The sequence below is a fragment of the Rhineura floridana genome, chromosome 9, assembly GCF_030035675.1.
Source record: "Rhineura floridana isolate rRhiFlo1 chromosome 9, rRhiFlo1.hap2, whole genome shotgun sequence".
Classification (NCBI taxonomy): Eukaryota; Metazoa; Chordata; class Lepidosauria; order Squamata; family Rhineuridae; genus Rhineura; species Rhineura floridana.
In genome coordinates, this window is record NC_084488.1 from 115,251,879 (window position 1) to 115,265,594 (window position 13,716).

The 13,716-nt window shown below is 44.0% G+C and overlaps 1 protein-coding gene and 1 pseudogene across 1 annotated transcript; both read left to right on the forward strand.

Annotated features, from left to right (window-relative positions):
• The first annotated feature begins 536 nt into the window (after positions 1-536).
• On the forward strand, positions 537-3,755 carry LOC133363852 (ferritin heavy chain A-like). Its single transcript, XM_061583430.1, has 4 exons — positions 537-798; positions 2,319-2,465; positions 2,720-2,845; positions 3,528-3,755. The coding sequence occupies exons 1-4, from the start codon at positions 697-699 to the stop codon at positions 3,681-3,683; spliced, it is 531 nt and encodes a 176-aa protein (XP_061439414.1). The 5' UTR covers positions 537-696; the 3' UTR covers positions 3,684-3,755.
• A 2,164-nt stretch (positions 3,756-5,919) lies between these two features.
• On the forward strand, positions 5,920-9,838 carry LOC133363687 (ferritin heavy chain B-like; annotated as a pseudogene).
• The last annotated feature ends 3,878 nt before the right edge of the window (positions 9,839-13,716 follow it).

The window sequence follows — 13,716 nt, forward strand, 5'->3', positions numbered from 1 at the left end:
CTGAAGATACAATGGGTAATTGTTAAAGGTGTTCACACAGTTTGATTTTCTGTACGCTTATTGTTTTTCACTTCATGTGTGGGAGAAATAAAGGAAGCTACACTTACTTTGGTGTGAATTCGCACTCAGTTGTGAACATCTTTTCAAAGCTAATAATGCAAACTGAAGCATGTCTACTCAGAAGTATGTCCCACTGAGTTCAATGGAACTTTAACCTGCAAAAATGGTCCTTTGAACTTTGTGAGACTTACCACTGAGTAAGCAAGTTATAGGATTGTGCTGTAAGTCTTATTGATTTCCAGTAGCATTATTCCCACATATATGTGCTGCTTCCTTTAACCCCTAAACTCCTACAGCTGTGAGAGTGGAAAACCCCACACAGTAGCGTAAATAACTAATTAAATATCCTTCACTAAAGAGAAAGAGTCCAAAGTAGTCAAATCAGAAGTTCTTGCATAGACAAGGTGAGGCCCAAATTGTTATCAGCTGTTAGCTTTGACCTCTTCTGCTGACTCATCCTCCCACCCACAAAGCCAAATGGAATTTCTATTAAATGACATTGTTGCTAGTCACATGCTATTTCCCTGCTCCAAACTGTATTAATACTACTGGGGCTAGGTAGTCTCCTATAATAACGGGGTTGTAGGACTAGTTGTGGTATTGTTTAGTCTTAGTTTATGTTCCTAGGACCTAGAGATGACTTCCCAGGTGTGCCAGAACTTCCATACTGACTGTGAAGCTTCTATAAACCAGCTAGTGAATTTGGAGCTACATACTAGCTATGTTTATTTGTCTATGGTAAGTGGCTGTTAACTATCTATCTAATGGGAAGAGTTTGGAAACTTTCTCTGGTACAGGGAAGAACTTGGTTACAAACTGTTTGTAGGAATCCAGTTTTATTCCACTCCTGCATATGTTTCTTCATACAGTGGGTTTGTACCCTTAGCTGTGAGAATGTGCCTGTGATAAAAACCCTAGTAGTCACAGGGCTTGGTAGACCTTTGATGCTTTATTGTGTCTTTTTAATTCCAAATATCTTTAAATGCCTGAGGAAAAGAGCTAAACTGAACTGTTATAACTAGTGCATTGTAATTACTACACTATAAGGACATGACCATGATGGGTGGTATGCATTGCTAGTCCTCCTCAGACTTAACTCATTGAAGTTAATGGATATAGCTAACTTGCATTAATTTCAATGGACCTACTCTGAGTATAATTTAGCTGAATGCAACCCTATAGTATTGCATCAACTAGGATGTTTCTCTAGTATTCTAGATGGGGTTGTGGTTGGTTTTTCACCATTGGTTATGCACAGTGTTCTTCATGGGGAGGGGCTTTCACCACATAAAGCTGACATGGGAAGCTTGGGCCAAATGTGGTTTGTCAACTCTTTGTAACTGCTTCTCGGGACACTCTCTGGGCCACACCCTTTCAGGTTATGCCTCTCACTAGCCCTGCTATGCAATTTCCTTGAGTGCTTTTATTTAGTTAGGTTGTTTCCTTGAACTGTGATAATGCCTTTCACACTAGCCTGGACAGAGGGATGTGTGGTGTGTATCTATGCAGAAACCTGGGTGGCTGGAATGTAGCCTACTGAACTTAAGTGAAAGTTGTATCCCTTGATCTGCTGACTTCTGGTTCTGCCCGTTGCTGTTATGTGGCCCTGGCAGACTACCCACAATGAAATGCGGTCCTTGGGTTGAAAAACGGTTTGGTAATATTGGTGTGGGAACACAAAGCAAGCAAAGATGTATGTTCCCTTCCCCCTTTGCAGTTAGTTGTAGACCCTCAATGCTCCCAGTGTAGGGTTGCCAGGTTCAGGGCCTGAGACTGATCCTATATCTTTTAGAGAAGAGAAAGTCAGCCAAGGGCAGGTGTTCTTGCAACAATGTACTGGGGAAAACCATAAGGTGGAATTCTCCCTTCCCCCTGCACAATTTTTAAAGATGCAGAAGACCTCTTGGAGGCCAGGGCTGGCAACCATCTACCCAAGTTGTACCTTTTTCCATCACTGTATCAATGCAAGTTTGTGTGGGCTCTTACAAACTGCATGGACACAGCTGTGTCCATGTAATCTGCCTGTTGGCTAAACATCATCTAACTTTCATTTTAATATGTATTTATTTATTGTTTAATTTATATCCCGCCCCTCCTCCCAGCAGAAGCCCTGGGCGGCAAACAGAAGCATTCAAAACACTTTAAAGCATCAGAAAAGTAGACTTTAAAATGCATTAAAGCAAAACATCTTTAAAAACATTTTTTTAAAGCTTCCAAGGTTTCAATATGAGTTTAATGCTCCTTCCCCCCCTTCTTAGTCTTATCACTTTGACCGGGATGATGTTGCCCTGATCTGCGTGGCCAAGTTCCTGAAGGAGCAGTCCCAGGAAAAGTGGGAGCATGCAGAGAAATTCCTGAAATACCAGAACAAGCGAGGGGGGCGCATTTTGCTGAAGGACCTCAAGGTGAGTCACATGGAAGGGTTTTAGCTGGGCTCCATCTGAGAGAACTGAGATGTTGAGTGTTGATGGTACTGCTTATCCAGAGCTTGGAAAAGTTGTTTTTTGAATTACAACTCCCATCAGCCCCAGCCAGCGTGGCCACTGGATTGGGTTGATGGGAGTTGTAGTTCAAAAAAATAACTTTTCCAAGCTCTGTGCTTATCTGTAGAAAGCCACAGACTGATGTCTTAAGTCTTTATATCTGATTCTTGGCACAGAGGCCGGACAAGGATGAATGGGGCAACAGCCTGGATGTCCTGCAGACTGCTCTGCAGCTGGAGAAAGACATGAATCGGGCCTTGCTGGATCTTCACAAGCTGGCAACAGAGAAGGGAGACCCTCATGTGAGTTTGCAAATTCAATGAAGAGACTGGGAAGCATGAATAAATAGCAATTGGCTCTGAAGATGGCAAATAAAATCCTGCATATGAGAGGCTTGTTTTATTAGTTTATATTTTTAGGAGTTGGCTGCAAAAACTGCTGCTCAAGCTGCAAGGTTCAGCCACAGCATCAGTGTCTTAGCAGTCTTGCTTTCCCCATGCCATTTAAAATCCAGAAATTGGTAGACTTGTTTTTCCCCCTGATGTCAACAAAACCCCACAGCCCCAGTGGAGATGAATGCCATGTGGCTTGTTAAGGGACAGCCTTAAATTTTGCTGTGAAGAGTTCTGTGGAAGTGAGAAATGCTTGTCTTTGACTCCTCAGCTGTGTGACTTAAAAGCTGCAAGAGTGTAACCTTTCCATGATTGTATACCACTAGTGACTCTTGTTTTAGTCTGTCTAAAGGAGGTGAATGCCATGTGCCTTGTTCCCCTTTATGAACTGGTGCTTAAAGATGTACACAAATGCATGCATTAAACCAGGGGTGAGGGATTTGTGATCCTCCAGATGTTGCTGGGTAATGACAAGAAGTTGCTGGATGTGTTGAAGTCTAATTGCATCTGGAAGGCTGCAGGTTCCTCATTCCTGTCTTCAGCCTTGCAATTAATCTGTGCAAGTGACCAGTGCTTGTCTTTGATCCTTCAGCTGTGTGACTTCCTGGAGTCTGAATACCTGGAGGAGGAGGTGAAGGCCATCAAGCGGCTGGGAGACCACCTCACCAACCTGAGACGCCTGGGAGTGCCCCAGAATGGCATGGGAGAGTACCTCTTTGACAAGCTCACCTTGGGGGAGAGCAGCTGAACCTCCTCATTATAAAAAAAAAATCCAGCTTGTATCATGCATGTTCAAGAATAAATTATTGGCATATGTGCATGTAGTGTCAAGTGTGGTGTTCTTCTCAGACACAAGAGGAACTCTTCCTGGATGCTCTGTGGCAAAATATAGGACAGACCAAAATGTGTTCAGAGCAGGATATGGTCTGACATGAGACCAACAGTTCAGGTGTGGGTCTGGTCAGTACTTGGATGGGAGGCCGACTGGGGGCCACACGTTTGTTGCTTGGGTTCCAGGATGGGAAAGACATTGGATTTAAATGTCATAATTAGCTGACTTAATTAACTGGTTTATTTAAAAACATTTATATACAGCTTAATATTTTGACAATCTCTAAGCAGCAACACACACTGTCATGTCCCTCATAGGCCCATGGCCTCCTGAGAAGGACCTCAATGTTTTTGCAAAGAGACTAGAATGATGCTTGGTCTCACATGCATATGAGCCATGATAGTGGCAACCTCCTTGTTGTCTAGAACCTAGAACAATGTGAAATATGAATGCCAGGGTTACAGATTCACTTTATCATGCAGGAACACTGACACATGTGGCTTGAAACTGCAGTTTGTATTGTTGTGACCTGCCCTGGGATCTTCTGGTGAAGGCAAGCATTAAATTTAGTAATAGTAGATCTCAAAACACCAGAAGAAGGGAAGATGAGGAGGAGGAGCCTAGTTCTATTGCTGCCATGCTGGTTTCTCTTCAGGAAAACCTGCCCAAGTAGATCCTTGGCTGGGCTAGACCGTTCCTGGGACATTCAAACTGGTCTGCAGTTATGTTTCCTTCACTGCCTCCTTCTGGTTTCTGAGTCCAGACCTTGGGAAGGCACAGCTGTCTCCAAGGCCTCGCCTGCACTATAAATTTCAATTGGTGTCTCACTTCAACAGGCTTGGTTTCCTCCAAAGAATCCTTCACAAACTACAGTTCCCAGGGTGCTGAGAGTTGATAGGTCCCTCTTTGCAAAGCTATAGTTCCCAGAGCTCTCTGACCTGACAACTCGCTCCTAAACACTGCGTTCTTCACCTTTAAATCAGCCCCCCCTTGGAAAGGAGAGCAGGGGAAAGGGCACCAACAGCTGCAGCCCTATAGCTGCTGCAGCCTTGCTCAGAACAGGAATGCTGTAGTTAGGCACAGCAGCTGCACCCATTACTATCTGGCAGTCAGGTGCCCATTAAAGGTACAGAAGCCCTGTAGGGAAAGGTGAACACCTGTACTGTGCAAAGCTTTCCCCAAGGGTGCCCTTTGGCTCTTGTCAGGTGCACTTTTCTTCAGTTCCCCTATAAAACTAACCCATGCTTCTGGATTTTCATTGCCTAAATCTTTCTGCCACAGCTTCCCCTGTGCTGACACTCTCTTCACCTAACATCAATGGTGGCTGGTGCCCATGGGGATTGGTAGGGTGGAAGACAGTGGAGCCCAACAGCAGGCAGAGCTTGAGCCAAAGATAGACAGGGCCAGCCAATTCTAGTTTTCTCCTCCTCCCTGATGAATTCTGCATAGGCAACGCTGAGAATAAGGAGGAAAAAGCTACCAGCCAGTGAACCCCCCTGGACTGGTTGCAAATAAGGCAGGCAGATGGGGACTGGCTGAGGGTAGACTGAGGTTGTTTGGGCAGTGCCCCATTTGTCCTCATGCACTGTCCCAGCTGCCTAACATATAGCTTCTATTCTCTGAACCTTGTGTAAACTCTTCTTTCCCTACACATGCTAATTTTTTTCTCCTTGGGCCTTTTGAAGTGGCTTGTCCATCTTCACCAGGGTTAGCTGGCATGGTGCCTTCCAGCTGTTGCTAGACTACAACTCCCATCATCCCTCACTATTGGTGATTGAGAAGAAAGTTGCTGTATGAATCAGAGTTCTTTCAGAGATATGAGAGTGGTGTTTCTCTTAAACAAAATTAACTCATTTGATTAAGAAAGTACACGTTGGTAGGAAAGCCTAGTCATTTACACTAGCTGAATTCAAAGGAAGAGAGAGAATTGTGGGCAGGAGGAGGAGGAATTGGAAGTGATGATAGCCCTGAGAATATCATCTAAACAATCAGGGGCATGCTTAAACTTGAAGTAACGAGAGAATTCAAACAGGGACCCTTTCAATTGACTGACTAAATCTATTGCCCCTAAATGGTCAATAGATTCAGAGCACACAGTGAGACAATGCATTGATTGAAGTGGAACTTCCAATGTGAGGCTGATAGGAGTTAGATGTTTGGAGTTCTGCAACATCTGGAGGGCAACGTATTGACTTCCCTGATCTACTTTGAGGTTCCTGTATGCCAGACTAGTTTGGCTTGGCTACATCTGCAATTCTCACCCCTTAATTTCCTTATATACCCATTCAGCTTGCTTCCCTGAACGGCCTACTCATTCATCCTGTCCTACGTTCAGTATGAAGCTCAAGATCTAGTCCCTGGGATCACTCACTTTGCAAGCAGTTTACTTGTAAGGACTGTTACATGCACTCCTCTGCAAGCATATCTAGAATATTTGTGAACATACTAAGACACTGCATCATCGCAGCCAGGAATGTAGCTAGAAATTTTGTAGTGAGAGTGTCTAAGGATATAGTGGCTGGGAGCAACAAATGTAGCATTTAAGTATAAATAATGTGTCAGTTTATTTGTGTCAAAAATTAAAAAGTTGCAACCTTACTATATATTTTTCTAAGCGTCGCCTGTGAATGCTTCTGTGCATGTATGTGCAGTAGCATTCATGAATATTGTAACACTGTGAGGTGCCTGGCACAGGTGCGTGAATGAGAGGGGTGGAGGCAGATGTCCTGGCTGGGCCTGGCTCTCAGTTAGTCGGTGGATGAGAGGGAGAGGAGAGACCTGGTGATAGTATCTGGGCTTCGTGAGTGAAGCAAACGGGGAGAGCCCCTAGTAAAACTACAATGTTTGGAAAGCATGTGATTCCAAAACACTGATAGATGAAAACAGCTTAGATTCCTATTGAACAACTGGGCACAATCTTTCCTCTATGCTTTTCTTTATATCTACACAAGCAAAAGGGCTAGAGCAGGAATAGTCAATGTGATCCAGATGCTGTTGGACTATAATTCCCATCCAGCACAGCAAATGGTCAGGTCTGATGGGGGTGGTAGTCCAGCGTAATATGGACTGGCGGTCACCATGTTGGCTACCCCTAGGCTAGAGACTTCCTCTTCCTGTTTTGATAAGGGAAGCTGAACATTCAGAGAAGCAGCCTTGAATACCTCTGAGGAGCGCAGCCCCCTTGGGGCATTAGCTAGGGTCAGTGGTGCAGAGGTAAATTTTAAAGTGCAGGAGCTCATCATGACAGCCACCCATAGCTAAACCCCCAGGAGAGTCTAAATGTGGTGCAGTACACCTAGTATAATATCAGTTTGCTTAGATTAGCTGACCGTCGCAGAATAGCGAGCTGGCAGAGGGTGCTGTAGCAGTTAACATGTTACAATGTGGCTGCAGAAAGCAGAGGTCACATATCATGATTGTAACTATGCATAGTTAGTTGATCTGCAGTGAGGATTGGACTAGCCACTTCAGGTATCCCTTGTTACACCAACAAACCTATCAGTAAATTCTCATTCCCAGTTGGTGGATGGCTAAGGCCACATTCACACCATACATTTATTTCACTTTTAAACAGTTATGGCTTCTCCCAAAGAATCCTGGGAAGTATAGTTTGTTAAGGGTGCTAAGAGTTGTTAGGAGACTCCAGTTCCCCTCACAGAGCTACAACTCCCTGTGTGGTTTAACAGTCAGTCCTTCTTCCTGCTTAACAATTATGGGAAAAGGTTAACTATGACTACTCTCTGTTATGCTATGTCCCCATGGCAGCCATTTTGTGACTGGTCCACCTAGAACTCTCTACAAGTTTGAAATATCCCTTCTGGTTGAAAATGTTTGGCAACCCCTGCATTACGGGTTGTATCCAGCTAACTCATATTTAGAGTAAACTCACTGAAATTAATGAACTTGTTGCTATTGATTTCAATGAGGCTACTCTAAGTAGAACTTAGCTGGATGCAATTACGTGTTGTGGAATGTTTTAAAAAGTTGGTGTGGGATACAGCAAGAACTAGCTGACTAAGTACTCAGCTAAGTCTTAAGTCTCTGTGATCTAAATGCAGAGTAAAAGCCTGCTTCTAAGGCAGCCTTCCCAACCAGTGTGCCTCCAGAAGTTTTTGGACCACAACTCCCATCAGCCTCAGCCAGCATTGCCAATGGTCAGGAAAGATGGGAATTGTGGTCCAGCAACATCTGGTGGCACACTGGTTGGGAAAGGCTGTTCTAAGGTAAATACACACACTGGCACACATGCAGCTCAGGTGCTGGGTACCTCTGCAAATTTCCATAACAATCAGTCATAAACAGACAGTTACTTCCTCTGATAAAGATGTGCTCAGCAGACAATCCTTTACTCTGTCCTTCAACTAATTAGAGAACATCCTGCCAGATGTTACATCTAACACTGACCTTCAACTTAACTAAGAACATCCTGTTATACTATACATTTAATCCAGATGCAATATCTGTCAGGGAGTTTTTGCTCCTAAACCGTCCCTTCCCATGAAGCTTTAGCTTGACCAGAGTTTCAAAGTTTGAGGCCTATATATTCTACTTCCACAGAAGTAACACTAGAGTTTTTCTACACCTACACACACACACACACACACACACACACACACACACACACACACACACACACACACACTATTATACTCTTTTTGTGTGTAACTATGTAAGATGTTTGAAAGGGAACCTAGGAAGTGAAAATCCATAAGATAGTTGAACTATGATTTAGGTGACCAGGAACAGTAGTTACCTCTGGCAGCAGGGGTGGGTGACCTCAGGCCCAGGGGCCACAGATGGCTCTCCAGGCCTCTCTATCTGGGCGCTGGGACTCTACTCAGACCATGCCATTCACTGGCCCTGCTCTGTGCCTTTCCTGGGTGCTTTTGGCTGGCTGGAACGTGTGGTTGAATTGTGGTTTGTGGGGATGTAGAAACCTCTGACTCTTGCATGGTTGAAATGTAGCCTACTGTACAAAGGTAAGAGTCACATCAGTTATTCCCACCATTGCCTCTGACCTCACCCACCACTGGCATGCACGCCTAGAAGGTTACCTACTAGGAATGTGGCCCTTGGACTGGAAAGAGATTCTCTACCTCTGATTAATGGCTTTTAAGTTTAGAAGGCTTAGTCCTTGCAGTATTAATAGGAATAACAGCACCTGTAACAATAGTTCAGTCCTTTTGGAGAGAAAGCTGACTAGACAGACATCACCTTGATCCAAATACTCCTTCCCCTTCCTGTCCTACCACTGACTGTGATTTATTTATTTATTTATTTCATTTATACCCCACCTGTCTTTCCCTGATAGAAACCCAAGGCGGCTTACATATGGTTTAAGTGGGTACAGATACTGTTGCATCCAGATCACTCCTTCCTTAGGACCTAATTTGGCTTTATGTTGTACTTCTGTTTACAGCATCTATTCTAAAAGCAATAGCTGCATTTTCCAGAAGGGATGGTTTCAAAGGAGGAAAAGGATTTGAATCTTCACAACCATGAGGACTAGAAGCTCACTTATTTTGCTTTAAATGTAGGTTAAGCATCTCAGGAACCCATTCTGTGTCAGATATTAAATCCTCTGTCGTTCCAGTGCTTTGGCACCACTCATGACGTTGCCCTGAGCCATGTGGCCAAGTTCCTGAAGGAACAGTCCCAGGAAGAGAAGGAACATGCAGAGAAGTTCCTGAAATACCAGAACAAGCAAGGGGGACCTATCATACTGCAGGGCATCAAGGTGAGTGGTGTGGAGACCTTTTAGTCTATTTTATGTACATCCTAAGACTTGAGGTTTCATAGAGGTGACTCTTTGAAAACGTATACGTGCACACTAACGCCTCTATGCATATTGGGTTCCTTGCACAGAAGCCAGAGCAGGATGAGTGGGAGAGCAGCCTGGATGCCCTGCAGGCTGCCCTGGAACTGGGGAAGAACCTGAACCAAGCCCTGCTGGATCTGCACAAGTTGGCAACAAAGAGAGACCACCTTACCATCCTGAGGCACCTGGGAGTGCCCCAGAAAGACATGGGAGGTGCCTCTTTGACAAGCTCACTTTAAGGAAGAGCATCTGAGCTCTGCTTTGAAAGCTTGTGAAGGGTCCTTCCAAAAATAATAAACCAAAACACTGGAATAATAATAATTAAAAAAAAAACAATTGTGGTGGTCTGATCCTGTCTGATTTGACTGAATTTCTCTGGGGTGATGGGAGTCAAAGACATAGGGGAGGCAAAGCACGTGCACTCACCATTAGGCTGCAGTGCCCAGAGGCTATTCTGAAACTATATTTTACAATTAAAGGAAACCACCCCTGCATTCAGTTGTCTAGGCAATGCTCTTTATGAAGCCAGCTTTATTGTGAAGCTACATTTTGAGCTTGGTTACCTGAAAGACACTTCTTGCTTTGCAGGGGAAAAGAAAGGCTTATCGCTCAGGTAGGAGATTTCTGCCTCTGATGGGATCAGACAAAATCATGCAGGGTAAGGTCTATCAAATGACTACACTGTGAACCCCATTGCAGTAAGCACCTCATACTTGACTTAATGTCCAAGGCTACTCTTGAGGCCAATCTGGACATAGAGACATTAACAGCAGGCCAGGTGTGGGTCAGGTCTCATCTTCATCTTGCCTTCATCTTCTCCTTCAGTTTGCAGCGACACAACTGGGCCTCTAAGGGCAGAGCTGTCAGTTCTGTTCAAACACCTAGTGCCTCTGCCCACACCATACATTTCTAAAATCCTGCATGGAGTGGCCCAACTTGGAATGTGCCTAATATTCTTCCCACTGGCTGCCAAGTTCAAATCTGTCCACCCTTCTGGGGGAAGCATTGTCACGGTATGGCTTCTCTCGGTCCTGCTGTTGTAGAGATGGGAAGCGTGTGCCTGCTAGAGTTTTCCCCTCAGAGCTGAATCTGCAGTCTTGTGCCCACATGGACTTCCCATCTTCTGAAGCTGCCTTGCATCTTAGGTAGCCATCCCTTCCCCCATGCCTCGGCTCCTCTGTCATCAATGGCTGCAGTATTACTACATGTAGGGCAGGGATAAGAGAAGCTGTGGGCCTCCAAGACATGGTTGGACTACAACTTCCATCATCCCTGACCATTAGCCAGGCTGGCTGGGGCTGATGGGAGGCAGAGTCCAACCGCATCTGAAGGACCACAGGTTTCCCATCCCTTGTTGTAGGGAAGTACTGAGAAAGTGGCACCTCTTATAGATGTTTCTGTAGTTGGCTTCAGGTAAGACACTATATATCTCAGTGTTCTTTCCCTCCACCAGTTCCAACTTGTATGGAGATATTGACCCATTTCCATGCTGGTTATATGGATTTCTAGGTCAGTGGTTCTGATATGTTTTGTCCCATGGACCACTTGAAGACTGTTGTGGGTCTTGCTGGGCCATTTCAAGATTTTTCTGCTTGTTATAGCAGTTGTAATGTGCTTTGCTAGATGCTGTATGATTTTTAATTGCATGTTTATTGTTTCTTTTCTTTGTTACATTGCATTTTATAGTATTACCATTTGCATTCCATAGAATTCAAATTGTAATATTTATTTATTATCTGATTTATATCCTGCCCTTCCTCCCAGCAGGAGCCCAATAAAATACATTATAAGAAATAAAAGAAGTGATAGAATGCAATTAAAATCAATATAAATATGTAATGTAGACATGCTGCTGATCACCAGAATGAAGCTCACAGACCACTGGTGGTCCATGGTAGGGATGGGAAGATCTATCAGTTTCGGTTCTCTCTCAGTTTCTCATTTTTCCAATCTTAAATTCAGCTCTCCACTTTTCTGCAGCAATTTGCAGTTTTTTTAAAAATAATCCTAGTGAAAATTCTCCAGCATTTTATTGACTCTGTTGATTCGCCTTGATCTCTCAGCAGCTTCCGATACCATCGACCATGGTATCCTTCTGGGACAACTGGCTGAATTGGGAGTGGGAGGTACGGCATGGCAGTGGTTCCGCTCCTTCTTGATTCCAGAAGGTGGTGCTTGGGGAGCATTGCTCATCCCCGTGGATTCTCCAGTATGGGGTTCCACAGGGGTCAGTTCTGTCCCCCATGCTGTTCAACATCTACATGAAACTGTTGGGTGCGGTCATCCAGAGTTTTGGAGTGTGTTGCCATCAGTATGCTGATGACACACAGCTCTACTTCTCCTTTTCATCTTCTTAGGTGAGGCTATCAATGTGCTGAACTGGTGCCTGGCTGCAGCAATGGACTGGATGAGGGCTAATAAACTGAGGCTCAATTTAGACAAGACTGAGATGCTGTTAGTGGGTGGTTCTTCTGACCAGATGGTGGATCTCCAACCTGTTCTGGATGGGGTTGCACTCCCCCTGATGGAGCAGGTTCATAGTTTGGGGGTTCTCCTAGAACATCTTTGTCACTTGAGGCTGAGGTAGGCTCAGTGGCATGGAGTGCCTTCTACCACCTTCAGCTGGTGGCCCAGCTATGCCCCTATCTGGTCAGGGATAGCCTGGCTTCAGTTGTCCATGCTCTGGTAACCTCTAAATTAGATTACTGTAATGCACTCTATGTGGGGCTGCCATTGAAGACAGTTTGGAAATTGCAGCTTGTTCAAAATGCAGTGGCCAGACTGGTAACAGGAACCAGATGGTTTGAACATATAAAACTGATTCTGGCCCACTTGCATTGGCTGCCTATATGTTTCTGAGCCCAATTCAAAGTGCTGGTTTTAACCTATAAAGCCTTACATGGCTTGGGACCATAATACCTAATGCCTCTCCTGACACGAACCCACCTGTACACTACGCTCAACATCAAAGGTCCTCTTCCAGGTGCCTACTCCAAGGGAAGCTTGGAGGATGGCAACAAGGGAGAGGGCCTTTTCAGTGGTGGCCCCCAAATTATGGAAGGATCTCCCCGATGAAGTTCACCTGGCGACAACATTGTTATCTTTTCTGTGCCAGATCAAGACTTTCCTTTTCTCCCAGGCATTCTAACAGCATGTGCTGAGCTCTGACCCCAGGGCTTTTACCTGGTTTATCTGTGCTTCATAGTTTTAAACTTTGTATGGTTTTAAAATTATATATTTGTTTTTAATGTTCAATGTTTTTAATGTTGTAAACCGCCCAGAGAGCTTTGGCTATGGGGCAGTAGATAGATAAATTAATTAATTAATTTTTGTAGGGAGTTTTGACTAATGTATACATTTTTTGCAAACCATTTCATGTCATATAATGCATTTTTGCATGTTATTTTTGCTTATATACTCATTTTTATGCATACTTCCCCCTAATATATGCATTTTTGTAAACATTTTTTTGGTTGGCAAACTGCATCACGAAATTCAAATAAATATGAATTTCGAAGGATGGCTGTGTTTTGGTTCTCATATTGTTTCAGAAAGTGCGAATTTGATAAATTCAGCTGAAAATGCAAACTGAATCGAGATTCTCACCCATCCCTAGTCGACAGATCCCAGTTTGGGAACCACTGTTCTGGATATATCTGTTCTAAAATGTGAACATTCAAATGGTGTTCTCTAAATGTGAAGTGGTACTGTTGGTATCCTTATGTGCGCAATGCAGTCTACTGCATAAGACGCCTACAAATTATTTATTTATTTATTATTTATTTAATTTAATTTATATACCGCCCTAAGCCCGAAGGCTCTCTGGGCGGTGTACATCAAAGATAAAACAAGCACAGTGTATAAGTACAATAAATACAATAAATCAAGAACCAAAAACAAACAAACAATAAAAGAACCAAACAACGTCCAAAATACAAAATAATAGTGAAATACACTTTAAAATGCCTGGGAGTATAAAAAGGTTTTCACCTGGCGCCAAAAAGATAGTCGCGTCGGCGCCAGGCGCACCTCATTGGACAGACTGTTCCACAGTTCCGGGGCCACCACTGGAAAGGCCCTAGTTCTAGTCCAGAGCTTGGAAAAGTTACTTTTTTGAACTACAGCTCCCAT

Coding starts and splice junctions, on each gene's coding strand:
- LOC133363852 (XM_061583430.1), top strand. CDS start 697: ATGACTTCCCAGGTGTGCCAGAACTTCCATACTGACTGTGAAGCTTCT. Junction 799..2,318: donor GCTATGTTTATTTGTCTATG/GTAAGTGGCTGT, acceptor CCCCCTTCTTAG/TCTTATCACTTTGACCGGGA. Junction 2,466..2,719: donor TTTTGCTGAAGGACCTCAAG/GTGAGTCACATG, acceptor TTCTTGGCACAG/AGGCCGGACAAGGATGAATG.